At 40.3% G+C, this 27,789-nt stretch overlaps 5 protein-coding genes across 5 annotated transcripts; all 5 read right to left on the bottom strand.

The window, feature by feature from the left end:
• Window positions 1-488: 488 nt before the first annotated feature.
• Window positions 489-5,809, bottom strand: LOC308302337 (protocadherin beta-6-like; the record flags this gene model as incomplete). The annotated part of the gene is made up of 3 exons (XM_080746593.1): window positions 489-1,193; window positions 4,797-4,967; window positions 5,804-5,809. The coding sequence occupies 3 exons, from the start codon at window positions 5,807-5,809 to the stop codon at window positions 489-491; spliced, it is 882 nt and encodes a 293-aa protein (XP_080602719.1).
• A 225-nt stretch (window positions 5,810-6,034) lies between these two features.
• Window positions 6,035-11,840, bottom strand: LOC308302335 (protocadherin alpha-3-like; the record flags this gene model as incomplete). The annotated part of the gene is made up of 3 exons (XM_080746591.1): window positions 6,035-6,052; window positions 7,173-7,796; window positions 10,896-11,840. The coding sequence occupies 3 exons, from the start codon at window positions 11,838-11,840 to the stop codon at window positions 6,035-6,037; spliced, it is 1,587 nt and encodes a 528-aa protein (XP_080602717.1).
• A 668-nt stretch (window positions 11,841-12,508) lies between these two features.
• On the bottom strand, window positions 12,509-15,450 carry LOC308302334 (protocadherin alpha-3-like; the record flags this gene model as incomplete). The annotated part of the gene is made up of 2 exons (XM_080746590.1): window positions 12,509-12,548; window positions 13,013-15,450. The coding sequence occupies 2 exons, from the start codon at window positions 15,448-15,450 to the stop codon at window positions 12,509-12,511; spliced, it is 2,478 nt and encodes an 825-aa protein (XP_080602716.1).
• Window positions 15,451-16,125: 675 nt separating this feature from the next.
• LOC308302333 (protocadherin alpha-3-like) lies at window positions 16,126-22,219 on the bottom strand (the record flags this gene model as incomplete). The annotated part of the gene is made up of 2 exons (XM_080746589.1): window positions 16,126-17,935; window positions 21,684-22,219. 2 exons carry the CDS (start codon window positions 22,217-22,219, stop codon window positions 16,126-16,128), a joined length of 2,346 nt encoding a protein of 781 aa, XP_080602715.1.
• Window positions 22,220-23,630: 1,411 nt separating this feature from the next.
• Window positions 23,631-25,997, bottom strand: LOC308302332 (protocadherin alpha-6-like; the record flags this gene model as incomplete). Its single annotated transcript, XM_080746588.1, has 1 exon — window positions 23,631-25,997. The coding sequence occupies one exon, from the start codon at window positions 25,995-25,997 to the stop codon at window positions 23,631-23,633; it is 2,367 nt and encodes a 788-aa protein (XP_080602714.1).
• Window positions 25,998-27,789: the final 1,792 nt, after the last annotated feature.

Here is a 27,789-nt window from a genome sequence, read left to right as displayed (position 1 = left end):
ATTAAGCATTAAGCATTAATAATTAATTCGTCATGAATTCATATTTTGTAAATTATTGTTTCTATACATTGCTAACCGTATTTAATTAATACATAAATAATCAATTATGAGTTAAACGACCAGCTAAAGCAGATACAAGCACTAATTCAGCACCATGGATAGCGAAACAATGCATTACAGATGCGACTTACTTACTTTCTTTCTTTCTTTCTTTCTTTCTTTCTTTCTTTCATAAAATATGATGGAGCAAATACATACTTTTATGCACTTATAAGAAAATGTAATCATAATTTTAAGCACATGTGTATTCTGAGTCCATTGCAAAATAAATTACTCTCTTGTCAAAATCCTGACTGATTGAACTATGGCAGCACCACAATGGATCCTTGGGTGAAAATGTCTTACACTTTTACAAGTTAAATTACGACTCTGCTGTCTATGCAAATAAAACAAAAATGCAAACGTCAACATTCATGTAATTGCGTATTTTATCTTACCTCACCAGATGCCCGTCTCCTGTCAGAGACCACTAGAGTATTCCCATTGCTTCCTGGAGTTATAGTAGATCCAATACTCATTCTGGGCCCAACTAACATATATCGTCTGTCTCCAGATCTGTATTGGATGCTGTGGCACAATGTCCCGTCATAATTTGTCTCCTGTAAATACTTTGAGGAATAATCTGTGGGTTTGGAGCACTGCATTACTATCAAAAAGATAATACTTATGAGGAAAAGTACTGAAACTGAGCCCAAAGTTATGATCAAATAAAATGTCACGTTATTTTCCTCTTCGTCTTTAGCATAACTTTTAACATCAGATGCTGCAAAAGCCTCTTTAGGTTCCACAACCTTGACAATCACAGTAGCTGTTGCTGAGAGTGAAACGTTTCCATTGTCTTTCACCAGTACGACCAGTTTATGTTCAGCCTCGTCTGTCTCTGTGAATGAGCGTAGTGTTCTTATCTGTCCTGTATAGCGGTCCAAAGAAAACAGACTGTGGTCAGTAACTTCCTGAAGTGAATATAATAACCAGCCATTATATCCAATGTCAGCATCATAGGCTCTCACTTTGGCCAACAAATGTCCAGGGTTCACATTACGAGGAATCTCCTCCACACTTTCAGCAGTACCGTTATCACTGACTGGATACAAGATGACTGGAGCGTTGTCGTTCTGATCCAGAATGAACACCTGCACTGTGGTGTTACTGCTTAGTGACGGAGTTCCAGAGTCTTTGCCAACAACTTGAAAAACGAATGTTTTTACTGTTTCAAAGTCAAAGCCCTTTAGTGCCAATATATCTCCATTTTCAGAATTGATATTTAAGAACTGTGACACCTTGTTTTTATCACTGTCATCTCTGACAATATAATATGAAATTAATGCATTTTGATTCTCATCTTGGTCAATAGCTCTAACTGAACATATTACTGATCCAGGGGGATTATTCTCTGTAATATAAAACATGTATGGGCTCAGTGAAAACACTGGACTGTTATCATTTACATCTGACACCTTAACACTTATTGTCGTCATAGATGACAAGGCTGGCTCACCTGCGTCTTTAGCAACTATTGTTACATCATAATGAGGCTGCTTTTCTCTGTCCAACATGGCCTTGGTTACAACGGCGTACATATTATCTTGTATGGAAGGAGTTAAAGTAAAAGGAACCTCGTTGCTGATGTAGCCAACAACCTTCCCGTTCAGTCCAGAGTCTAAATCTGTAATGCTGACGAGAGCCACTGTTGTTCCGGGTCTGGAATCTTCAGAGATTGCACTAGACAACGATGCGATCTCAATCTGAGGCGAGTTGTCATTCAGGTCTACAATTTTAATTAAAACGCTTTTGTCTGACGTCAGTGGAACTTGACCCCTATCAGATGCCTGTATATCAATTTCAAAGCTTTCTTCTGATTCAAAATCAATGGGACCTTTAACAGTAATTTCGCCCGTATTCGTGTCTATGTCAAAAAGTCGCCGCACATTGCTATTTGCATTGCTACCAAACGAATAAAAAATCTCTCCGTTTAGACCCTCATCCATATCGGATGCATTCACTTGAATGACATTTGTTCCAATTGGGGTGTTTTCATTCAGTGTTGTAGAGTATACATCTTTATTAAAAACGGGCATATTGTCATTTACATCGCCAACATCTATGAATAGTTTGACTGTTCCAGACAGTGGAGGCTTCCCCCCGTCTATTGCTGTAAGCAGCAGTTGGTGTCTACTACTGATTTCTCTGTCCAATTGTTTATTTAAATATAAAATTGGGACTTTTCCATCCTTGCCTCTATCCTTTACCTCCAAGCGAAAATGGTCATTAGAGCTAAGTTTATATTGCTGCACAGTGTTCACGCCACCATCAGCATCGCGTGCAGCCTGCAATTGAAATCGAGCTCCTGGCAGCGCGGACTCTGAAATCTCAAGCTTTCTTTCATTCTCTGGGAAGCTGGGGGAATGGTCATTTACATCCAGTATCTCCACTCCAACATAATGTATTTCCAGTGGGTTCTCCAGTACCGTTTTCAGATTGATGAGACATACACTGATCCGTTCACATACCTCTTCTCGGTCTATTTTACGTTTCACATAAAGCATCCCATCATTCTGATTGACGTGAAACAATGGCTCAGTTGATCCAGACACAATACGGAACCCTCTCTCTTTGATGATGCCGATATCTATTCCAAGGTCCTTCGCTATATTCCCAACAAGAGTCCCTTCTTTAAGCTCCTCGGATATTGAATATCGTATCTGCGCTGAGGCTCCACTAAAAACCCAAACCAAGGCAACCAGGAAAACGACCAACTGCCTTCGATCTCGCCATGCATCTTGTCGCCTTTGTTCCATGTTTTAAAAGGAAAATCCAACTGCAGTTCATCTGCTATTCCTCAGTAGCCATAAGTTCCGTACCCATTGGAGATAAGATCAGACCGATATTTATTCAATTTATGTTTCGTATAGAGCTTAGATTAGACTTCGGCGCTTGTAGGCTAGCTAAATGTTTTATCCTCCTGCAAATGAACAAGAGAAAGTGGGCGGACACACACACTATTCCCGAAATAATGAGGTGTGGTTTCATTCCAGCTGTGTACTGCCACCATGCGAACTCTTCAATATATTACACTATTTATGGAAAGAATGCACCTTGTAGTGCCCTCTAGTTAGAGCAGGCAACAATTCACATAGCAACATGTGTGAAATATAAACGAAATATGTGTCAACCAGAAAAAAAAAACATATCTGGACTCGAAAAATAATGAAACTATTTAATGTCCAACTGTTAAGCATGTGTCCCAGTATATTAAAAAAAAAATCATTCGCAATTCGCAATTCTAAGCGTGAGTAGGCCTATATATACCCAATCCGAATGTTTCAATTCGGAGTTAGTCGGTGAGGCGATGAACTCCGTGCTACAAATTGCTTTCATGGTAAGGTGATGTTATGTTTGAATCTAATGAGTCTAATCCCCACAAATCTGTAACACTTGTATGTTACAGATTTGCTATTATGTCTATCTATCTATCTATCTATCTATCTATCTATCTATCTATCTATCTGTATATATATATGCGAGAGAGAGAGAGAGAGAGAGCGAGAGAGAGAGAGAGAGAGAGAGAGAGAGAGAGAGAGAGAGAGAGAGAGAGAGAGAATACGCACGTCATTATTTAGTTCAGCACCATGGACAGCACAACACTGCAATGAATTAACTGAAGTGTGTGTGTGTGTGTGTGTGTGTGTGTGTGTGTGTGTGTGTGTGTGTGTGTGTGTGTGTGTGTGTGTGTGTGTGTGTGTGTGTGTGTGTGTGTGTGTGTGTGTGTGCGCGCGCGCGCACACGTGCGTGCGTGCGTGTCTGTGTCCGTGTGCGTGTGTATATACTTGTAGGTCTATATTTTTTTATTATTACGATTTATTTCAGCACCATGGACAGTGATCACTATGTTCAGATGGAAACTACACTGAATTAATTAATTGCTCACATCGAAAATAATGACATTTCACACAAGCTAATATCCCTGGAGACATCTTCAAAAAATCACAGGCAACACAGAAAATACAGAAGCCATGCATACCGGTATGTGTATTCCTTACCTCACCAGATGCACGCCTCCTGTCAGGGACCACTAGTGTATTTCCATTGCTTCCTGGAACAATTGTAGAACCTATACTCATTCTGGGTCCAACTAGCATGTACCTTCTGTCTCCAGATCTGTACTGGATGCTATGACACAGTGTTCCATCATAATTTGTCTCTTGTAAATGCTTAGAGGAATAGTCTGTAGATTTAGAGCACTGCATTATGATCAAAACGATTATGCTGAAGATAAAAAGTGTTGAAACTGAGCCCAAAGTTATGATCAAATAAAATGTCATGTTGTTATCATCTTCATCTTTTGATAGGCTTTTAACATCAGAAGCTGCAAAGGCCTCTTTGGGCTCCACAACTTTGACAATCACTGTAGCTGTTGCTGAGAGTGAAACGTTTCCATTGTCTTTGACCAGTATGACCAGTTTATGTTCAGCCTCATCTGTCTCTGTGAATGAACGCAGTGTTCTTATCTGTCCTGTATAACGGTCCAAACTAAACAGACTGTGGTCAGTAACTTCCTGAAGTGAAAATAACAACCAGCCATTATATCCCACATCAGCATCATAGGCTCTCACTTTAGCCACCAAATGTCCTGGGTTCACATTACGAGGAATCTCCTCCACACCTTCAGCAGTACCATTAGAACTTGTTGGATACAAGATGACTGGAGCGTTGTCATTTTGATCCAGAATGAACACGTTCACCGTGACGTTACTGCTCAGTGATGGAGTTCCGGAATCTTTGGCAACAACTTGGAAATAAAATGTTTTCAAAACTTCAAAGTCAAAACTTTTGAGTCCCAAAACATCCCCGGTGTCCGCGTTAATATTTAGAAATGATGTCAGTTTAGTGTTATCGCCTCCTTCTCTCTGTATGTGATAAGAAACGACAGCATTTTCACCATCATCACGATCAAATGCCTTCACTGAAAAAACGGAGGCACCTGGGGCGTTGTTTTCATTAACATAGAAAGTATAAGGGCTAAGTGAAAACTCTGGACTGTTATCATTCACATCTGATACAACAACTCTCATTGTCTTTTCTGAAGTTAAAGCTGGTTCACCTGCGTCTTTTGCAATTATAGTTATATCATATTGTGATTGTTTTTCTCTATCTAGCTGTGACTTTGTGACCACAGCAAACATGTTGTCTTGTATAGATGGTGTTATTATAAAGGGACTGCTTTCAGCTACACGGCTAATAATCTTCCCGTTGAGTCCAGAGTCCAAATCCGTAATGCTAATAAGCGCTACTGTTGTACCTGGCCTCGAATCTTCAGAGATTGCGCCTGACAGTGATGTTACCTCTATTTCAGGTTTATTGTCATTCACATCTTCAATTTTAATTATGACGTTTTTGTCTGTTCTAAACGGAACGCTTCCCTGATCAGAGGCCTCTATGTCAATATCATAGGTATCTTGTATTTCATAATCTACCTGACCTTTCACAATTATTTCCCCATTTACAGAATTGATGTCAAATATTTCGAGCACTTTATTTTTCACATTGCTGCCAAACGAATAAACAATCTCGCCATTGGAGCCATAGTCTAAATCTGTGGCATTTACTTGAATGACTGTTGTACCAACAGGGGAGTTCTCCCGTAGTACAGTGGAATATGTATCTTTACTGAAGACGGGCATATTATCATTTACATCTAAAACATCGATAAATATGTCAACTGTTCCTGTCTTTGGAGGTTTACCGCCATCAATAGCTGTCAACGTTAAAGTATGGTTGCTTTTTGTCTCTCTGTCCAGTGGTCTTTGTAAGTGTAATATTGGTGTTTTTCCATTTCTACCTCGATCTTTAACCTCTAAACGAAAGTGATCATTCGAACTTAGTTTATACTGTTGTACAGAATTTGTGCCACCATCTGGGTCGCGGGCATCTTGTAATTGATATCGTGCCCCTGGCAACGCGGATTCGGAGATCTCTAATCTTTTCTCTTGTTCTGGAAAAATGGGAGAGTGATCATTAATGTCTAGTACCTCTATTGCAACATAGTGGACCTCCAGTGGGTTTTCTAGCACCGTTTTAAGGTTAATCAAACACACGTTGTTGTCTTCACACACCTCCTCTCTGTCTATTTTGCGGTTAACATAAAGGACTCCGTCGTTCTCATTTACCCTGAACAGAGAATCACCGGTGCCAGACACGATACGAAATCCTCTCTCCTTTAGAATGTTTAGATCTATTCCCAAATCCTTGGCAAGATTCCCAACAACGGTGCCTTCTTTAACCTCTTCTGATATAGAATACCGTATCTGTGCCGAGGCCCCGCCGAAAACCAAAAGGACTGTGGTCACAAAGGCAAACCACTGCGTTCGCTCCAGCCATGTCTTCCATCCTCTTTGTTCCATAATTTTGAAAGAACACAAGTATAATTCCAAACATACTATTCCTCAACAGCAAGTCACCATTCCACCATCCATTACAGTAACGAATATGTCCACTCCCAATCCCAATATGTATAGATGTCGTTTGTTGTGTGCTATCCCAGAGCTCGTGTGGCTGTAGTTTATATTTTCTGCTGAGATCTGTAGGGGCGTACTCACTCACACATGATTCTAATTAGGGTCTATTACGTAAGAGTACCGCCACCATGTGATTCTCTGAGATATTGCACGAATACCTTTTACCTTACTTTCATGATTCACATTTCAGTGTTTCTGGTATCAAGAAAACGTTACCAGCTTCTAGTTGATAATCCATGACTTAGTTCTAATATAAATTCAGTGCCAAGTTCCATTTCGATGTTCAGCTCAATGACCGATGCAAACACTATTTCAGCACCATGGATAGCGATATAAATGTTTTTGACTGTTTTTACACGAGTACATTCAGAGTATGTTGTTTGACTGAATCAAAGTTCTATTCCACAATTATTTAAATAAGTCACAACTTTAGGGAAATCTTGATGAATTATATCCATTGCAAATGAAATTTAACAACGTGGAAAATCCTGAGCTGTAACCTAACTCATGTATGTATGTTTTTAAAATCTCACAATATATAGGCCTACCACTACAAAAGTTAAACAAAAAAATGCATTAAATGAAAGCATGTCTTACCTCTCCAGATGCCCGCCTCCTATCAGAGACCACTAGAGTATTCCCATTGCTTCCTGGAACTATAGTAGAACCAATACTCATTCTGGGTCCAACTAACATGTATCGTCTGTCTCCAGATCTGTACTGGATGCTGTGGCACAATGTCCCGTCATAGTTTGTCTCTTGTAAATACTTGGAGGAATAGTCTGTAGATTTAGAGCACTGCATTGCGACCAAAACGATAATACTTATGAGGAAAAGTACCGAAACAGAGCTTAAAGTTATGATCAAATAAAATGTCACATTATTCTCCTCTTCGTCTTTTGCAGACCCTTTAACATCAGACGCTGCAAAAGCCTCTCTGGGTTCCACTACTTTGACAATCACAGTAGCTGTTGCTGAGAGTGAAACATTCCCATTGTCTTTTACCAGTATGACCAGTTTATGTTCTGCCTCGTCTGTTTCTGTGAATGAACGAAGTGTTCTTATCTGTCCTGTATAGCGGTCCAAAGCGAACAGACTGTGGTCAGTAACTTCCTGAAGTGAGTATAATAACCAGCCACTATATCCGATATCAGCATCATAGGCTCTCACTTTAGCCACCAAATGTCCTGGGTTCACATTACGAGGAATCTCCTCCACACCCTCCGCAGTTCCATTAGCACTGAGTGGATACAAGATGACTGGAGCGTTGTCATTCTGATCCAGAATGAACACGTTCACTGTGACATTGTTGCTTAGTGGCGGAATTCCAGTGTCTGTGGCAACAACTTGGAATTGAAACTTTTTCACAGTTTCAAAGTCAAAGTGTTTTACCGCCAATATATCACCTGTGTCAGGGTTCATATTCAGAAATGATGTCATTTTGTTATTATCTCCCCCATCTCTCATTATGGAATAAGAAATAATTGCATTATCGCCCTCGTCACGGTCATATGCGGTTACGGAAAATAACGACGCTCCTGGAGTATTGTTCTCAGTGACATAGAATGTATAGGGGCTCACTGGAAACTCTGGTCTGTTATCATTCACATCTGATACAACAACACTTATTGTACTTTCAGATGACAAGACTGGGTCACCTGCGTCCTTTGCAATTATCGTTACATCATATTTATTTTGCTTCTCTCTGTCAAGCTGAGACTTGGTGACAACGGCATACATGTTATCCTGTATAGAAGGGGTTAGTGTGAAAGGGGCGTCTTCGTTTACATAGCTGATAACCTTTCCATTCAGTCCAGAGTCCGAATCAGTAATACTTATAAGTGCTACTGTTGTTCCTGGTCTAGAATCTTCTGAAATCGCTTTGGATAACGACGTCACCTCAATCTCAGGTGCATTGTCATTTAGGTCTGTAATCTTTATAGTGACACTTTTTTCCGTTCTAAAAGGTAAGGATCCTTTATCGGATGCTTGGATATCAATCTCATAGCTGTCATCCAACTCATAGTCTATTTGTCCTTTCACGATTATTTCACCTGTGTCCGAGTTAACGTCAAATAGGTCTCGTACTTTACTATTGACATTTCCAAAAGAATAAATCACCTGCCCGTTTGAACCGTCGTCCATATCGGTGGCATTTAGTTGAATGACTGTTGAACCAATGGGTGAGTTCTCATTAAGTGTCGCAGAATATGTATTTTTTGTGAAAACAGGCATGTTGTCGTTCACATCTAAAACGTCAATTAATATCACTACAGTCCCTGATTTAGGAGGCTTCCCCCCATCCATGGCTGTAAGTAGTAGTTGATGTCTATTGGACGTTTCTCTATCAAGTGGGCTTTGTAAATGTAAAATAGGGATCTTACCATCCTTGCCTCGATCCTTCACCTCTAACCTAAAATGATTATTGCGACTCAGTTTATACTGCTGAATAGAATTGACACCACCATCCGGGTCGCGGGCAGCATGCAATTGAAATGTTGCTCCCGGTAAGGTTGACTCTGAGATCTCAAGCCTTTTCTCTTTGTCTGGGAAGCTGGGTGAGTGATCATTTACATCCAATACCTCCACGGCGACATAATGGATCTCCAAGGGGTTCTCCAGCACGGTTTTAAGATTGATCAAGCACACACTGGTCCGCTCGCATATTTCCTCTCGGTCTATAATGCGGTTCACATAAAGGATACCATCGTTTTGATTTACAATGAAAAGCGGTTCGGTGGAGCCCGACACGATGCGAAATCCTCTGTCCTGCAAAATATGCACATCTATTCCCAAATCCTTAGCTATATTACCAACTGCTGTTCCTTGTTTAACCTCTTCAGATATAGTGTATCTTATCTGTGCCCAGGCCTCGCCAACGAACAACCCAAACACGATAATAAAGGCAACCCACTGCCATCGCAATTGCAATTGCAATGTCCCTTGTCTTCTTTGTTTCATCTTCTGGGTTAAAAGCACATTTCCAAGTAAACGTGAATTGATATCATGTGTTTGTCCATCACCTCTGCGAGGAAATTGCCCTAAAAGTGTACGCACAGATGACAACGATGACTACAGTTCGAAATCGTATTCCAAAGATAAAAATGCAATGTACTCCTCAGTGAAAGGGCGGACTCAAACGAATGGTTTAATTTTAGCTGAGTAGTGCCACCATGCGATTCTAGCACACAAACACACACTTTGGCGCGCGCGCGTGTGTGTGTGTGTGTGTGTGTGTGTGTGTGTGTGTGTGTGTGTGTGTGTGTGTGTGTGTGTGTGTGTGTGTGTGTGTGTGTGTGTGTGTGTGTGTGTGTGTGTGTGTGATTAATCGTCATTGTTTTATGTTTGTTTAACTATATTTCGAAATAACTGATGGAAATGTCGTTTTGACATTTGACATATTGACATATTATTTGGTCTTCATTATCACTTTAGACCTTCACTTACACGCAGCCATATACTTAATGAGGCAGACATTGCACAAACACAAACTAAAAACTAGTATTCATAACTTCCTTGCTGGCTTTCAGCACCATGGAAAGCGAAAGAGGAACATGTCAGCACCATGGACAGCGAACACAACCAGTCACAAAGCCATAGATGAGGAAAGAACCTTAAAAAACCTTAGAAAATGCAACATACCACTATAAAGGTAAAAACACATTAGGGGAAAACATGAGAGGGACAAAGAACATGTCTTACCTCTCCGGATACACGTCTTCTGTCAGAGACCACTAGAGTATTCCCATTGCTGCCTGGAACTATGGTAGAACCTATACTCATTCTGGGTCCAACTAACATGTAGCGTTTGTCTCCAGATCTGTATTGGATGCTGTGGCACATTGTCCCATCATAGGTGTCCTGTGAATACTTAGAGGAATACTCTGTGGGTTTGGAGCACTGCATTAATATCAAAATGATTATACTGATCAGAAAAAGTGTTGACACTGAACCCAAAGTTATGATTAGATAGAAGGCCACATTATTCTCCTCTTCATCATTTACAGAACTTTTAACATCAGCTGAAAATGCCTCTTTGGGTTCCATTACTTTGACGGTCACAGTAGCTGTTGCTGAGAGTGAAACATTTCCATTGTCTTTAACCAGTATGACCAGTTTATGCTCAGCCTCGTCTGTTTCTGTGAATGACCGAAGTGTTCTTATCTGTCCTGTATAGCGGTCCAAAGCAAACAGACTGTGGTCAGTAACCTCCTGCAGTGAAAATAATAGCCAGCCGTTATATCCTATATCTGCATCATAGGCTCTCACTTTAGCCACCAAATGTCCTGGGTTCACATTACGAGGAATCTCCTCCACACCTTCAGCAGTACCGTTTGCACTGACTGGATATAAGATGACTGGAGCGTTGTCGTTCTGATCCAGAATGAACATGTTCACTGTGACATTGCTGCTTAGTGGTGGAGTTCCAGAGTCTGTGGCAACAACTTGGAACTGGAATGTTTTCAGAGTCTCAAAATCAAAGCCCTTTGATGCTGAAACCAATCCATTATCAGAATTTATATTAAGGAAAGGTGTCATATGGTTTTGTTTGCCTTCTCCCCGAACAATGTGGTATGAGATAGCAGCATTTTCATTCAAGTCTTTGTCAGAAGCTGTTACAGAAAATATAGCAGCACCAGGGGCATTATTTTCTAATATGTAAAATTCATATGGATTTTTGGAGAACACTGGACTGTTGTCATTTACATCTGCTATCTGAATGCTTAGCGTTTTGATATTGGAGAGCGGAGGCTGACCATGGTCAGAAGCCTTTATTGTAAACTCATAATGGGAAACTGATTCTCTATTCAATGGTTCTTTTGTGACAACAGAATAGATATTGTCTTTGTAGGAAGGTTTCAACTCAAATGGCACATTCTCTAATATACTAGATATGACTTTACCATTGTGGCCGAAGTCTTTATCTGTAACACTGATGAGAGAAATAACTGTCCCTGGTTTAGAGTCCTCGGGCACTGTATCCAACAGTGAAGTCACCTCTATCTCTGGTTTGTTATCATTTACATCATTTATCTTGATAATTACCCTACATTCAGTGGACATAGGAGGCTGACCTTTATCAGATGCTTCAATATTCAGTCTATACACTTCACTTTCTTCGAAATCAATTGGCCCTTTAACACGTATTTCCCCTGTTATGCTATTTAGTTGAAATAGCTCATACACGCGTTTCTTGAGATTTCTCCCAAGTGTATATTCTACATCCCCATTTGAACCAGAGTCTGGATCAGATGCATTGATCATTAATATAACCCTTCCAATGTTAGAATTTTCCTCTATAGTCGCTGAGTACATATCTTGGCTACACACTGGCTGGTTATCATTAGTGTCTAGTACTGTAACAGTCACGTTTAAAGCACTTGATCTTGGTGGATTTCCGCCATCCAATGCTGTTAGAATTAATGCATGATTAGTATTCTGTTCCCTGTCGAGGGCTTTCTGTAAAACAAGAACAGGGACCTTTTCTCCCTCTCCACCATCCCTAATCTCTAAATGGAAATGTTCATTTTGATTTAATGTATATGTGCGAATAGAATTCAGCCCAGCGTCTAAGTCTCTGGCAGCCTGAAGTTCAAATCTTGCCCCTGGTAACTTATTTTCCGCTAGTTTAATTTCTACATTTGAGTCGGAAAATGTGGGTGAATTGTCATTGATATCTGTTATTTCCACTCCAACGTAATGGATTTCCAATGGGTTTTCAACAACAAATTTTAGATCAACCGCACAGGCGCCCTTACCATCACAGAGCGCCTCTCTGTCAGCGTTTTTGCGGACAAGCAAGAATCCATTGTTCTGGTTTACCTCGAATATGTCGTCCTCAGACCCAGAGACAATTCGAAAACGCCTCTCTTTCAAAGTGCTGGCATCAAGTCCCAAATCCTTGGCAACGTTTCCAACAACGGTTCCCACTTTTACTTCCTCTGGAATAGCATATCTGATTTGACCTGAAACCTGCTCCGAGAAACACAGTAGCAGGGACAAACACAGAGAAGCCCATCCGTACTCCATTCTGCGCCTTTGTCCCCCCTTAACAATAATGAATCGACCTCGGCCCTCGATACTTTCCTGTCGATTAAATGTATTCCACAGATTTGATAACCGTCATATTTCCAAGCTGGATAAGCTGTTGTACTTAAAATGCAAGCGAGCATTATCTGTTTATTTCCGCGTGAAATTACTTGCCTCTCCGAGAGGGGCAGGGCCATCTGCTGAATGCACAACGCTGCATGGTTTCTAATGTAACACTGACACCACGTGGATCAGGTGTGGTAAAGGGTCAACAAAGAATAATCAAAGTATGTATAGCCTACGTATAACGTCTACTGTTATAACGGAGCAACAATGGATTTCAGCACCATGGAGAGCGACAAAGCAAAAAGCTAATGGTTAGTAGAGATGTCTGGCATTTTATGCACCTAATCACACTAACATTACTGCACATATTGTAGTTGAACCACAAGTCACTGAGACAATAATATATTGAAACAGGCCTTACCTCTCCAGATGTTCGCCTCCTGTCAGAGACCACAAGAGTATTCCCATTGCTGCCTGGAACTATGGTAGAGCCAATACTCATTCTGGGTCCAACTAACATGTACCTCCTGTCTCCAGATCTGTATTGGATGCTGTGACACAGTGTCCCGTCATAATTTGTCTCTTGTAAATGCTTGGAAGTATAGTCTGTGGGTTTGTAGCACTGCATTACGATCAACACAATGATACTGATGAGAAAAAGGGTTGAAACTGAGCCCAAAGTAATGATCAGATAAAATGTCACATTATTTTCGTCCTCGTCTTGTATTGCACTTTTGACATCAGAAGCTGAAAAGGCCTCTTTCGGCTCCACAACTTTGACAGTCACAGTAGCTGTTGCTGAGAGTGAAACGTTTCCATTGTCTTTCACCAGTATGACCAGTTTATGTTCAGCCTCATCTGTCTCTGTGAATGAACGAAGCGTTCTTATCTGTCCTGTATAGCGGTCCAAAGCAAACAGACTATGGTCGGTAACTTCTTTTAGGGAAAATAATAACCAGCCATTATATCCTACATCGGCATCATAGGCTCTCACTTTAGCCACCAGGTGTCCTGCGTTCACATTACGAGGAATCTCCTCCACACCTTCAGCTGTACCGTTTGCACTGACTGGATACAAGATGATTGGAGCGTTGTCGTTCTGATCCAGAATGAACACATTCACTGTGACATTGTTGATTAGTGGTGGAGTTCCAGAGTCTGTGGCCACTACTTGGAATTTAAATGTTTTCATTAATTCAAAATCGAAACTTTTTAGGGCTGAAATGTGTCCATTATCAGAATTTACATTCAGAAAAGATGACGTCATATCATTTTGGTTTCCTTCTCTAACAATATGATAAGAAATTATTGCATTTTCATTCACGTCATTATCTGAGGCGCTTACCGAAAATATTGATTTACCAGCGGCGTTGTTTTCCAGCAGGTACAGCTCTAAAGGATTTTGGGGAAATCGTGGACTGTTGTCATTTACATCTGATACTTCAATACTTAGAGTTTTCAATGTGGACAACGGAGGCTGCCCGCAATCTGTTGCTGTAATTGTTATATCATAATGCGATACTGCCTCTCGATCCAATAGTCCTTTAGTGACAACTGAATACATGTTTTCTTTATATGCTGGTTTTAACTCAAAAGGCACGCCTTGGGATATGGTAGAAATAATCTTTCCATTGACCCCAGAGTCTTTATCTGTCACACTGATGAGAGCAATAACTGTGCCAGGCTTTGATTCTTCTGAAACTACATTTGAAAGTGATGTCACCTCTATCTCTGGCTTATTATCATTAAGGTCTGTTATCTTTATTATGACTCTACACTCTACTGTTAATGGAGGTTGCCCTTTGTCAGACGCCTCGATATCTAGTTTATAAACTTCGTTTTCCTCAAAGTCCACTTCTCCTTTTACTCTAATCTCTCCCTTTAATCTATCCAATTCAAAAATGTCGTAGACCTTTCGCCTCATGGTTTTCCCTAGACTGTATTCAACTTCACCGTTAGTCCCTTCATCTGGATCAGTTGCATTCACTTGAATCACAGCGGTGCCGATTGGAATGTTTTCTCTTATCTGAATGTGATACGTATCTTGACTAAAGACAGGACGATTATCATTACTATCCAGCACAATGACTGAAACATTTAAAATACCTGACCTTTGAGGTTTACCTCCATCAACCGCTGTAACCACTAGCATGTGTTTGTCATCTTGCTCCCTGTCTAATGACTTTTTTAACACTAAAAACACTTTTTTATCGTCATCACTTTGTCGAATATCTATTTCAAAGTGCTCATTTGCCGTTAATGTATACGTGCGGATTGAATTCAGCCCCGCATCGGGGTCTCGAGCAGCGTGGAGCTGAAATCGTGTTCCTGGAGATGTCTGTTCACCTATTTCAATTTCTTGCACCTTCTCTGGGAAACTAGGAGCGTGATCATTCACGTCGGTTATTTCAACCGCAACGTAGTGTATTTCCAGAGGATTTTCGACCACAATTTTTAGCTCAATCAGACAAACACTACTGCCTTCACAAAGCTCCTCTCTGTCGAGATTCTTGTGGATATATAAAGCGCCATTATTCGTATTTACCTCAAAAAGAGAGTCCTTAGATCCAGTGACAATACGAAAACGTCGGTTAGTCAAAGAAGTGACATCTAGCCCAAGATCCTTTGCAATATTTCCAACAATAGTTCCCTCTTTCGCCTCCTCGGGAATAGTGTATCTTATCTGAGCCGTAACCCGTTCTCCGAGGCAGACTAACAAAGAGAAATGAAAAACAATCCGCCAATACTCCCTTCTGCGCTTTAGGTAGTTGATTCCCATTGTCATTCAAAAAATGTATACATATAGAAAATACACAATTGGGTTATTAATTGGAAAATATCCCCGCCAAAGTGTCTAATATTTATAAAGCAAAAAAACCATTGCATTGAATCTGATGCTTAGCTCAAATCTGTGCACCCTTCTGCCCTCGAGACTGAACAAAAAAATGCTTGGAAAGGGGAGGGACAAATCAGTCTGGAGATTATTGATAAAGTACTGACACCCACAGGATGAAAATGAGTACATTTTAAATGAAAAAATAAACACGCCAGAACAAGAAGATGAAACTAAAGCATCAACTGGCCATAAAACATAGGTCTAAAAACATTTCACCACCACTATTACTGAATAACATAATTGGTTTGTTGCAACACACCCGAGAACCAGAGCATTATTTGGGATCTGAGCAGTTAAATTGACCTGAACATATATGCTGTCCATGGTGCTGAAATAAATCCAATACATGCGCACGCACGCACGCACGCACGCACGCACGCACGCACGCACACACACACACACACACACACACACACACACACACACACACACACACACACACACACACACACACACACACAATACCTGGTTTGGGAATCGCTTTCCAGCAACCTTTGCGCGCGCGCAAACCAATGATTGGCGGACAGAGATATTTTATGAGTAAATTGTTATGAATAATTAGCTTACCTCTCCGGATGCCCGCCTCCTGTCAGAGACCACAAGAGTATTCCCATTGCTGCCTGGAACTATAGTAGAACCTATACTCATTCTGGGTCCAACTAACATGTACCGTCTGTCTCCAGATCTGTACTGGATGCTGTGGCACAGTGTCCCGTCATAATTTGCGTCTTGTAATTGCTTTGAGGAATAGTCCGTGGATTTGGAGCACTGCATTATGATCAACACACTGATACTGATGAGAAAAAGTGTTGAAACTGAGCCCAAAGTTATGATCAGATAAAAAGCCACATTGTTCTCCTCTTCATCTTTTGCTGCACCTTTAACATCAGAAGCTGCAAAGGCCTCTTTGGGTTCCACAACTTTGATAATCACAGTAGCTGTTGCTGAGAGTGAAACGTTTCCATTATCTTTGACCAGTATGACCAGTTTATGTTCAGCCTCGTCTGTCTCTGTGAATGAACGGAGCGTTCTTATCTGTCCTGTATAGCGGTCCAAACCAAACAGACTGTGGTCATTAACTTCCTGAAGTGAATATAATAACCAGCCATTATATCCTATATCAGCATCATAGGCTCTCACTTTAGTCACCAAATGTCCTGGGTTCACATTACGAGGAATCTCCTCCACACCTTCAGCAGTACCATTAGAACTGACTGGATACAAGATGACTGGAGCGTTGTCGTTCTGATCCAGAATGAACACATTCACTGTGACATTGCTGCTTAGTGAGGGAGTTCCAGAGTCTCTTGCAACAACTTGAAATTGAAAAGTTTTGATAGTTTCAAAGTCAAAACTTTTCAGCGCAGAAATATGTCCATTGTCAGAATTTATATTCAAGAAAGATGCCATATTGTTAGTCTGACTACCATCTCTTCTCACTACGTGATAGGCAATTGCAGCGTTTTCATTCAAGTCTTCATCAAATGCGCTAACCGAATATATGGATGCACCAGGTGCATTATTTTCTAACAAATACAGTTCGAGAGGATTGTGTGGGAACTGCGGGCTGTTATCGTTCACATCTGATATTTGAATAGTTAGGAGTTTGGATGAGGAGAGAGGGGGCTGACCAGAGTCAGTTGCTGTTATAGTAAAGTCGTAATGTGATGTACTTTCTCTGTCCAACGTGTCTTTGGTCACTAATGAGAACATATTTTCTTTATATGATGGCTTTAATTCAAATGGCACGTTGTCAGTCAAGGTGCATTTAATCTTGCCATTCAGGCCGGAATCAATATCACTAACGCTAATGAGAGAGATTACAGTCCCTTGTCTTGAATTCTCTAGAACAGTGTTGGAGATTGATGTCACTTCTATTTCTGGTTTATTGTCATTGATATCTTCAATCTTTATTATGACTCTACAATCTGTTGTCATCGGAGGTTGACCCTTGTCAGAAGCTTGGACATCTAATTTATAAACATCAGTGGTCTCGTAGTCAATCCTTCCGTTGACACGAATTTCGCCCGTTTCTTTTTCCAAAGAGAACAGCGCTAATATTTTATGGTTCATGTCACTACCAAATGCATACTCAACATCACCATTAGTTCCCTCGTCCAAGTCTGTTGCTTGGACGCTTATTACAACAGTACCTAAATCAACGTTTTCTCGTAACATAACTGAATAAACTTCTTTGGAAAAAACGGGTCCGTTATCATTAATATCAAGAACATTTACGGTAATATTGAGATTTGCTGATTTGTGTGGGTTCCCTCCGTCTATGGCTGTAAGAATCAAACTATGGTTACATTTCTGCTCCCTGTCCAAATGTCTCTGTAAGACTAGAAATGGTATTTTATCCTCCCCCCTGTCTCTAATTTCAAGTTGAAAGTTGTCGTTTTGGCTAAGCTTATACCGCTGGATAGAATTAATTGCTATATCTGGATCATGGGCACCTGGTAACTGAATTCGTGCTCCCGGTAATGTATTCTCTGCGATTTCAATTACCTTTTCAGTCTCTGAAAATGTGGGTGAATGGTCGTTAGCATCTGTAATATCTACGCTGACATAATGAATTTCAAGTGGATTCTCAACAACAATCTTCAGCTCTATTAAACATGCCCCATTGCTGTCACAGAGCTCTTCTCTGTCGATATTGTCATGTACATACAAGATTCCATTGTTCTGGTTTACCTCTAATAGAGCCTCCTTAGATCCAGACACGATGCGAAATCGCCTATGCACCAAAGTACTAACATCGAGACCCAAATCCTTGGCTACATTTCCAACAACAGTGCCAGCTTTGACCTCTTCTGGAATGGAATATCTTATTTGAGCTGGAACATGTTCCACAAGGCAAAGCAGCAGAGAGAAAAGCAAAACACCACAACAAGACACCATTCTGGCTCTTTGTTCTTTAGTGAAATTATAAAATGCTCATCAGTAGATTAGTCCCCTCCAAAAAGAACAACCGCAGCCGTTAGTGGAGTGAAATGTCATAATTCCGTTTTAACGATCGTCAAATCAAATAAATGTCCAGTTGCATGTTTCGTCCGAACGTCTTCCTCTCATTCATAGCGGAGCAAAAACAGCTTCAAAAGGGCAGGGCTTACACAGATTAAGCTGTTCTTTACTATAATGCTGACCCCATGTGGATGCATGGATATAATTGGCAGATTGAAAAACTGCGTTGCCATGCTATTTGTAAAAGCGCACTAAACTGTTTCATCATAAATTGTTTGATCAATACATTCCAACACCAAACCCCAAGAGTTTAGTTGTTGTTGTTTTATTTTATTTTATTTGTATGTATCCTATATTTAATTTGAGATTAACGAGAGGAGCGGGATTAAATTAAAAGTAAAACATATTTAATTACTTGTAGAAAGTATACCATATCTTCAACCCCGTGGCTTTCTAATGGACAAAGCAATCATATTTACTATGACATAGACTAGTCTCGTCTGTAAACTACTAGGCTACTTTGAATAAATGAGAGTTCTAGTTCAAATTCGTACATTTGATTGGCTAGTCTTGTTTTTTATTGTTCTTTTTCATAACCATAACAATAAAGGGAGTTTGTTTTCAAAGCTGCTCGAAAACAGTGACTGCATGCCTAACAGTACGAGACTTTTCCGTTTTTACGACCTGCAGAAAGAAATGATGACCATTTGGCCCCACAGACAACTGCCGATATAATTGCATCTTTCTAATTCAAATAAGCAGTCAAATTAATTGATAAAACTGTGTTGCGTTTCAGCACCATGGACAGCGAACGCGGCCCCAGGCACATGGCCACAACCCACAACATACCGGTGAAATTCACTTCAGCACCGTGGACAGCGAAATTAAACCCGCAGGGTAATTTTCACCCGGACAATTATGTTTATGGGATTTTAATAATGTTGCTGATGTCTGTGTTGGGTCGGTCTTTGGGTCATTCAGGATGCACAGTGAATGACATCATAGACGGTATCCCTGTTTTTTCTACAGGCATGTGGGGTGAATTTCACCCAGCGTTATACAGTAGAGTGTTAAAAAATAATCCCATACTTGCACAAATGTCAGTAGACATGTGCCTCCACTGGACGATTCTCACGTGTATGGAATGGATGAACCAAAGGAGAAGTTCCCAGCTCTCTCTCTCTCTCTCTCTCTCTCTCTCTCTCTCTCTCTCTCTCTCTCTCTCTATATATATATATATATATATATATATATATATATATATATATATATATATATATATATATATATATATATACATGAAAACCTTCCAATATGTAGAATGCCATTACAAAGACAAACAAGTTCAAACTTGCCTTACCTCTCCAGATGCACGCCTCCTGTCAGGGACCACTAGTGTATTCCCATTGCTGCCTGGAACAATTGTTGATCCTATACTCATTCTGGGTCCAACTAACATGTACCGCCTGTCTCCAGATCTGTACTGGATGCTGTGACACAATGTCCCATCGTATTCTTTCTCTTGCAAATATTTGGAAGAACAGTCTGCGGATTTGTAGCACTGCATTATGATCAAAACAACAATACTAATGAGTAACAGTGTTGAAACTGTACTCAATGTTATGATCAAATAGAAGGTGATATTCGTGTCTTCTTCATCCTTTGAGTCTTTTTTAATATCAGAAGCTGCAAAGGCCTCTTTTGGCTCCACAGCCTTGATAATCACAGTAGCTGTTGCTGAGAGTGAAACGTTCCCATTGTCTTTGACCAGTATGACCAGTTTATGTTCAGCCTCGTCTGTCTCTGTGAATGAACGAAGTGTTCTGATCTGTCCTGTATAGCGGTCCAAACCAAACAGACTGTGGTCAGTAACTTCCTGTAGTGAATATAACAACCAGCCATTATATCCTATATCGGCATCATAGGCTCTTACTTTAGCCACCAAATGCCCTGGATTCACATTACGAGGAATCTCCTCCACACCTTCAGCTGTACCATTTGCACTGACTGGAGACAAGATGACTGGAGCATTGTCATTCTGATCCAGAATGAACACATTCACTGTGATGTTGCTGCTTAGTGGAGGAGTTCCAGAGTCTGTCGCAATAACGTGGAATTTAAATGTTTTCAAGGTTTCAAAGTCAAAACCTTTCAGAGCAGAAATCTGTCCATTTTCCGAATTGATGTTAAGAAAGTTTGCCATATTACTCTGTGCGCCATCACCTCTTGCTATATGGTATGATATTGCTGCGTTTTCATCCAAATCTGTGTCAAAAGCACTTACAGAGAATATAGGAGCACCAAGAACATTATTTTCCAACAAGTAAAAGTTAACAGAGTTTTGTGGAAACGTTGGATTATTGTCATTAACGTCCGATACCTCAATACTTAAAGTTTTCATAGATGAGAGAGGAGGATGCCCACAGTCAGTTGCTGTTATTGTGATGTCATAATGAGACAACGTTTCCCGATCTAAGCTCTGCTTTGTCACTAACGAGTACATGTTGTCCTGAAATGATGGTTTGAGTTCGAATGGCACGTTTTCTGAAATACTACATATAACTTTCCCATTAATGCCAGAGTCTTTATCTGTGACACTGATTAGAGAAATCACTGTTCCTGGTTTGGAATTCTCAGCAACAACACCAGACAGGGATGTCACTTCTATGTCTGGCTCATTGTCGTTTACATCTATTGTTTTAATTATAACTCTACAATCTTCTGTCCAGGGAGGCTGCCCTTTATCAGACACCTGCACATCTAATCTGTATACATCCGTTTCTTCAAAATCTATTTCACCTTTCACTCGAATTTCACCACTCACTGTGTCTAAATCAAATAAATCGTATACTTTACTTTTCACATTTTTGTCCAAAGAAAATTCCAAATCACTATTAACACCTTCATCTAAGTCAGTCGCATTCACTCGAATGATCACAGCACCAAGTGGGGCATTTTCTTGCAGTTGTGCAGTATATGTATCTTGACTACATACAGGACGATTATCATTTGAATCCACAACGTTGATAGTGATATTTAAAGAGCCTGATCTTTGAGGATTACCACCGTCAAATGCTGTAACAACTAAACTGTGCTTGGAATTTAATTCTCTATCTAGGGCTTTTCTTAAGACTAAAAGGGGGATTTTGTACTCATCTTCTCTTATCTCGATTTCAAAATGATCGTTCTGACTCAATTTATAAGATCGAACAGCATTTCTTCCTAAATCAGGATCTCGTGCAGCCTGTATTTGGAAGCGCTTTCCAGGCATCATATGCTCGGCTATTTCGAAATGCTGCTCATTTTCTGGGAAGACGGGGGCATGATCATTAACATCAGTAATTTCTACACTAACATAGTGGATCTCTAAAGGATTTTCAACAACTATTTTAAGATTGATCAAACATGCACCACTGTCATCACAAACTATTTCTCTATCGATGTTTTTATGGACTAGCAAGGCTCCATTGTTCTGATTTACCGTAAACAGATTGTCCTTGGATCCCGAAACAATGCGAAACCGTCTGTCAGCCAATGTGCTGATATCGAGACCCAGATCTTTAGCCACATTTCCAACAACAGATCCAATTTTTATTTCCTCTTGAACAGAGTATCTAATTTGAGCTGAGACCTGCGCCTTGAAACACAGAATGAGACAGAAAAGGAGTAGAATCCACCAATAGTCCATAGTTGGCCTTTGTTTTATGTCTCTCATGGTTAGAGAAAACCGACAGTCCAATCCACCGGTATCCACAGTGTAAAATAAATCACAGTATCTTAAGTCCAATACTTCCACGCATCCTTGAGAGCATATAATGAACAATACATGTGCCTCTTTTTGATGTATTTCCAATCTCTTCCTGCCGTGTGGAATAAAGAAACCGTGAACGGGGCAGGACTTAATAATCGAGTCAAGGTGACATATTCTATGCCACACTGACATCAAGTGGCCAGATGCTATGATTAAATCACATGAACACGATTTGGACCAAAGAACATGCAATTAATTACTTGGTAGGTTCAAATCTACAACTTAAGCCTTTCATTATGAGACACTGACACCATGTGGATCAAATCTGTGCCAAGGTTCTTAAGTTCTTAACTAAATGTAAACAAAACCAAAAAAGAAAGAAATCAACAACTGAAACGAAGTTCAGCACCATGGACGGTACTATGAATGTAAATAAATGTAGATACAGGCACTGCTACACCCACCAACTAGAAGTGTGTCTTCTTGTTGGTCATAAGTGATGATTGAGAGGGATTGGTGTGTGTGTGTGTGTGTGTGTGTGTGTGTGTGTGTGTGTGTGTGTGTGTGTGTGTGTGTGTGTGTGTGTGTGTGTGTGTGTGTTTGTTTAGCTATACTTATGGGGACTAAACGCATGTTCACACAGTCACCTGCAGGGGACCTCTGACAGTGTGGGGACAAAATAGTAGGTAAGCCCACAACCCTAACCCACAACGGTTAGGGTTAGGTTTAGGTTTAGGGTTAGGATTGGGTTAGGGTTAGGGGTTATGTTTAGGGATAGAGGTTAGGGTAAGGCCACAGGACTTGGGTTGGGTTAGGGTGAATGAAAGTCTATATATGTAATGTCCTCACAAGTGATGTAAATATATAGTGTGTGTGTGTGTGTGTGTGTGTGTGTGTGTGTGCGTGCGTGCGTGCGTGCGTGCGTGCGTGCGTGCGTGCGTGCGTGCGTGCGTGCGTGCACGCGCTAGGCAAATAAATGCTATTTTGATATACATCATTTGATAACTGATTAAAAGAATCTTCATCATATATATATATATATATATATATATATATATATATATATATATATATATATATATACCTACCTACCTCTTGTCAGAGCACCACATAGAACCATGGCCATGTTAAATGCATTTCAGCACCATTGACAGCGAATTAAGCAAAGCATATATTTCAGAACCATGGACAGGGCCCCATGCCCAAGGCCACGGATTAAATGCATTTCAGCACCATTGACAGCGAATTTAGCAAAGCATTATGACTATTCTCAGAAAGAGGAATGTTTCCTCTTACTGAAGGAGAAAAACAAAACAATTAAAATAACCCAAGACATGTCCCTTTTAGATTATAAGCTCCGTAAAAATGAACTGAAAACGTGCCTTACCTCTCCAGATGCACGCCTCCTGTCAGAGACCACTAGAGTATTTCCATTGCTACCTGGAACAATTGTTGATCCTATACTCATTCTGGGTCCAACTAACATGTATCGTCTGTCTCCAGATCTGTACTGGATGCTGTGGCACAATGTCCCGTCGTAATTAGCATCCTGTAACTGCTTAGATGAATAGTCATTAGGTTTAGAGCACTGCATTATTATCAGCACGATGATACTGATGAGGAAAAGAGTCGAAACTGAGCCCAAAGTTATGATCAAATAAAATGTCACATTGTTATCATCCTCATCGTTTGTAACACTTGTAACACCAGAAGCTGCAAACGCCTCTTTTGGCTCCACAACTTTGACAACCACAGTAGCTGTTGCTGAGAGTGAAACGTTTCCATTGTCTTTTACCAGTATGACCAGTTTATGTTCAGCCTCGTCAGTCTCTGTGAATGAACGAAGTGTTCTTATCTGTCCTGTATAGCGGTCCAAAGCAAACAGACTGTGGTCAGTAACTTCCTGTAGTGAATATAATAACCAGCCGTTATATCCTATATCAGCATCATAGGCTCTCACTTTAGCCACCAAATGTCCTGCGTTCACATTCCGAGGAATCTCCTCCACACCTTCAGCAGTACCGTTAGAGCTGACTGGAAACAAGATGACAGGAGTGTTATCGTTCTGATCCAGAATGAAAACTTTCACTGTGACATTGCTGCTCAGTGACGGAGTTCCAGAGTCCATGGCCACAACTTGAAACTGAAAAGTTTTCAAAGATTCGAAGTCGAAACTTTTTAGGGCAGATATATGTCCATTATCTGAATTTATATTAAGGAAAGATGCCATATCGTTATGTCGTCCATCTCTAACTATATGGTAGGACAAAGCAGCATTGTCATTTAAATCTCTATCAGATGCGCTAACAGAAAATATCGACTTGCCAGGCTCATTATTTTCTGTTAGATATAATTCAATCGGATTATGCAAGAACTCTGGACTGTTATCATTCACGTCTGATACCATAATACTCAGAGTTTTAAGCGTGGACAGGGGCGGTTGACCACGGTCAGTGGCTGTTATAGTGATGTCATAATGTGAAACGGACTCTCGGTCCAATTTATGTTTTGTAATTAACGAATACATGTTCTCTTGGAATGATGGCTTTAACTCAAACGGAACATCATTTGAAAGGCTACATACAACTCTGCCGTTCATTCCCGCGTCTTTGTCTGTAATACTAATTAGAGAAACAACAGCACCCGGCTTTGAATCTTCAGGAACCGTGTTGGATAAGGATGTCACCTCTATCTGAGGTGCGTTGTCATTTAGATCCAGCACTTTGATGATTACTCGACAGTCAGAACTCATTGGAGGCTGACCTTTGTCCGTAGCACGGACATCTATTTTGTAAACATCAACATTCTCAAAATCAATATGACCTTTAACACGAATTTCTCCTGTGGCTTTATCCAAACTAAATAAATCATACATGTGAGGCTTAAGTTCAGTGCCAAATAAGTATTCGATATCTCCATTTGCACCGTCGTCCTCATCAGTCGCTGTAACGTTTAACACAACTGTTCCAGCCTCGACATTTTCAGGTAGCATTACAGAGTAGACTTCTTGGCTAAATGTTGGATGGTTATCATTTGAATCCAGAACTGTCACTGTAACATTAAGAGTCCCTGATCTTGGTGGGCTTCCGCCGTCAACAGCTGTTAGAATCAATTTGTGCTCGGACAGTTTTTCCCTATCGAGAGGCTTTTGTAAAACTAAAAATGGTATTTTGTCGTCTCCCATTTCTCGAATCTGCATACTAAAATGTTCGTTGTGGTTTAATTTATAAGTACGCACAGTGTTCACAGCAACATCTGGGTCCCTCGCAGCTGGTAATTGGAAACGCTTGCCAGTGATGGTAGACTCGTATATTTCTAAGATTTTCTCTTCCTCTTGAAAACTAGGTGAATTATCGTTTACATCTGTTATTTCAACTCCTACATAGTGTATTTCTAAAGGGTTCTCGACCACCATTTTTAGGTTGATTAAACACGAAGCAATGCTATCACACAGCTCCTCTCTGTCAACATTAGAGTGGACATAAAGGACCCCATTGTTCTGATTTACCTCAAACAGACCATCATTTGATCCTGAAACAATACGGAACCGCCTGTCCACCAACGAACTGATGTCAAGTCCCAAATCCTTAGCAACATTTCCAGCAGCGGTTCCCACTTTTACTTCCTCTGGAATTGAATATTTGATTTGCGCAAAAACCTGCTCTGCGAAAAGCAGCAACACCGACAGTCTCAGAGCAACCCACGAATAATGCATTCTCCGCTTTTGTCCTTCGGGTTCCATCTTTTCAAGACGTGTCCAAGCAGGAGTCGTTACCAATACTCACCAATAGGCCCTACAAATAAATATAAGCAAATTCCATGCCTTCAGGTTAACAAAGTATGAAATATATACGAGCGTCCAAAATCATGTTAGATCGCTTTCTCTTTCCAATGTGATCAACCCTTCCAAAAAGGGGTAGGGACAAATCTACAAACTATAGACTTTCGTTATGAGACACTGACACCATGTGGATCCAATCCGTGATTTACAGAGACTCCTGACTCCTGAGGGCTAAAATGAAAAGAAACCCTGTGATGGAACAGAGAAAAATGTGCAACAACTGAAGCGAACACATTTCAGCACCATGGACAGTACTATTCATTTACAAAATATACTGTATATATATATAGGCTAAGGCTACCATAAAATACAAGATCCAAAAGAGAAATTAGACATTTGCCCGGGACCCAAACAGTGAAAATAGCAGATCTACAAGCTCACAATGCGTGAACGCGTTGTGAGCTTGTAGATCGGCTATTTTCACTATAGTTCTTAAACATTTGTTTTGCTGTGGTGATTGTGTTGATTGTTGTGTGATTGACAGCTGGACATTTGGATGTTGGCTGCCTGGAGTCCCCTGGACACTAATTGCCCTCTCCAGGTGCGCACGCTGTGTGTGGTCTGCCCAAGACAGGTAATAGGTTATGTTTGCCTCGATACAAATTATGATTTTACACCATTGCATTGTGTTTTATGGATAGCCTATAAGCTGTATTTCTTAAAGTGTTATAACTCCGGTATTTTATTCCAGTATTTAACTTTTAACCTGTTCAGACAATTAACCTGTCCTAACAACAACAAAATAATAATGTTTCAAGCTCTAAGTGTCTCCCAGTTGGACATTTTATTCTGAGTAATAGTAATTCTGTTACATAACCACCAGGGAAATGAATGGGCTGAAATGTCAAAGTTTGACAGAGGGGGGAAAAGGAATCTATAAGAACACAGGGAAAGGCATAAACCACCAAGACTACATTCTGGCTCTTTTGTCTTTCACTCCCTTTGAGGCTAATTATCAAAAGCCAATATTGAGTCCACACCTCAAAATAACAAGAGCTGTTCACGAAGTTAAATTTGTTCCAAGTCAACAATGTGCAAAATTATATTTCGTTTGAAGATAATTTATAATGAATATTAGACTACTTCGTGGATTATTATTAATGTAATAATTACCGTAGTTAATTGTCCTAATTATATTCTCTCAAAACGCCAATAGCGCCAGTGCGCCACCATTATTTTGGTCAAATAACAATATAATAGGCCTAAAAGCCTACACACCGTTGGAAATATTAATGTTTTTATTATTAGTATTTTTTATTTTTTTCGTCCTGAAACGTATAGGCTATACTATAGGTATGAATCAGTGCTATCCAGAAATGCACAATACCAACATTTTAGCCTGCAGGCGATTGGTTTGCAAATAATGGCGTGGTTCCCTGTGGATCACTATGTGGAAACCCATATTTGGGCATACAGTATCTGAGATTATGAATTCACAAAACCTGGAGAACACGGAAAAAAATTAAAACATGTGACAACTATTCGCAGATTTGCTTATCTGGCAGTTAAACTGAAATGTGGCGATGGTCCGTTGGATCTGCCCGCAGTTGTTAGATTAGCCGTGGACACTGGACAGACAGACACACAGGCAGATTGACTCAAACGATCAGAAGTTATACAGCTCGACCGCCAAATGCAGTTCGGTTCAGCACCACGGACAGCGAAA

Source organism: Nannobrachium achirus, assembly GCF_963921795.1.
Source record: "Nannobrachium achirus genome assembly, chromosome: 17".
NCBI classification, from domain to species: Eukaryota; Metazoa; Chordata; class Actinopteri; order Myctophiformes; family Myctophidae; genus Nannobrachium; species Nannobrachium achirus.
The sequence above is the reverse complement of the archived record's forward strand: the minus strand, read 5'-3'. Positions and strand labels throughout refer to the sequence as shown.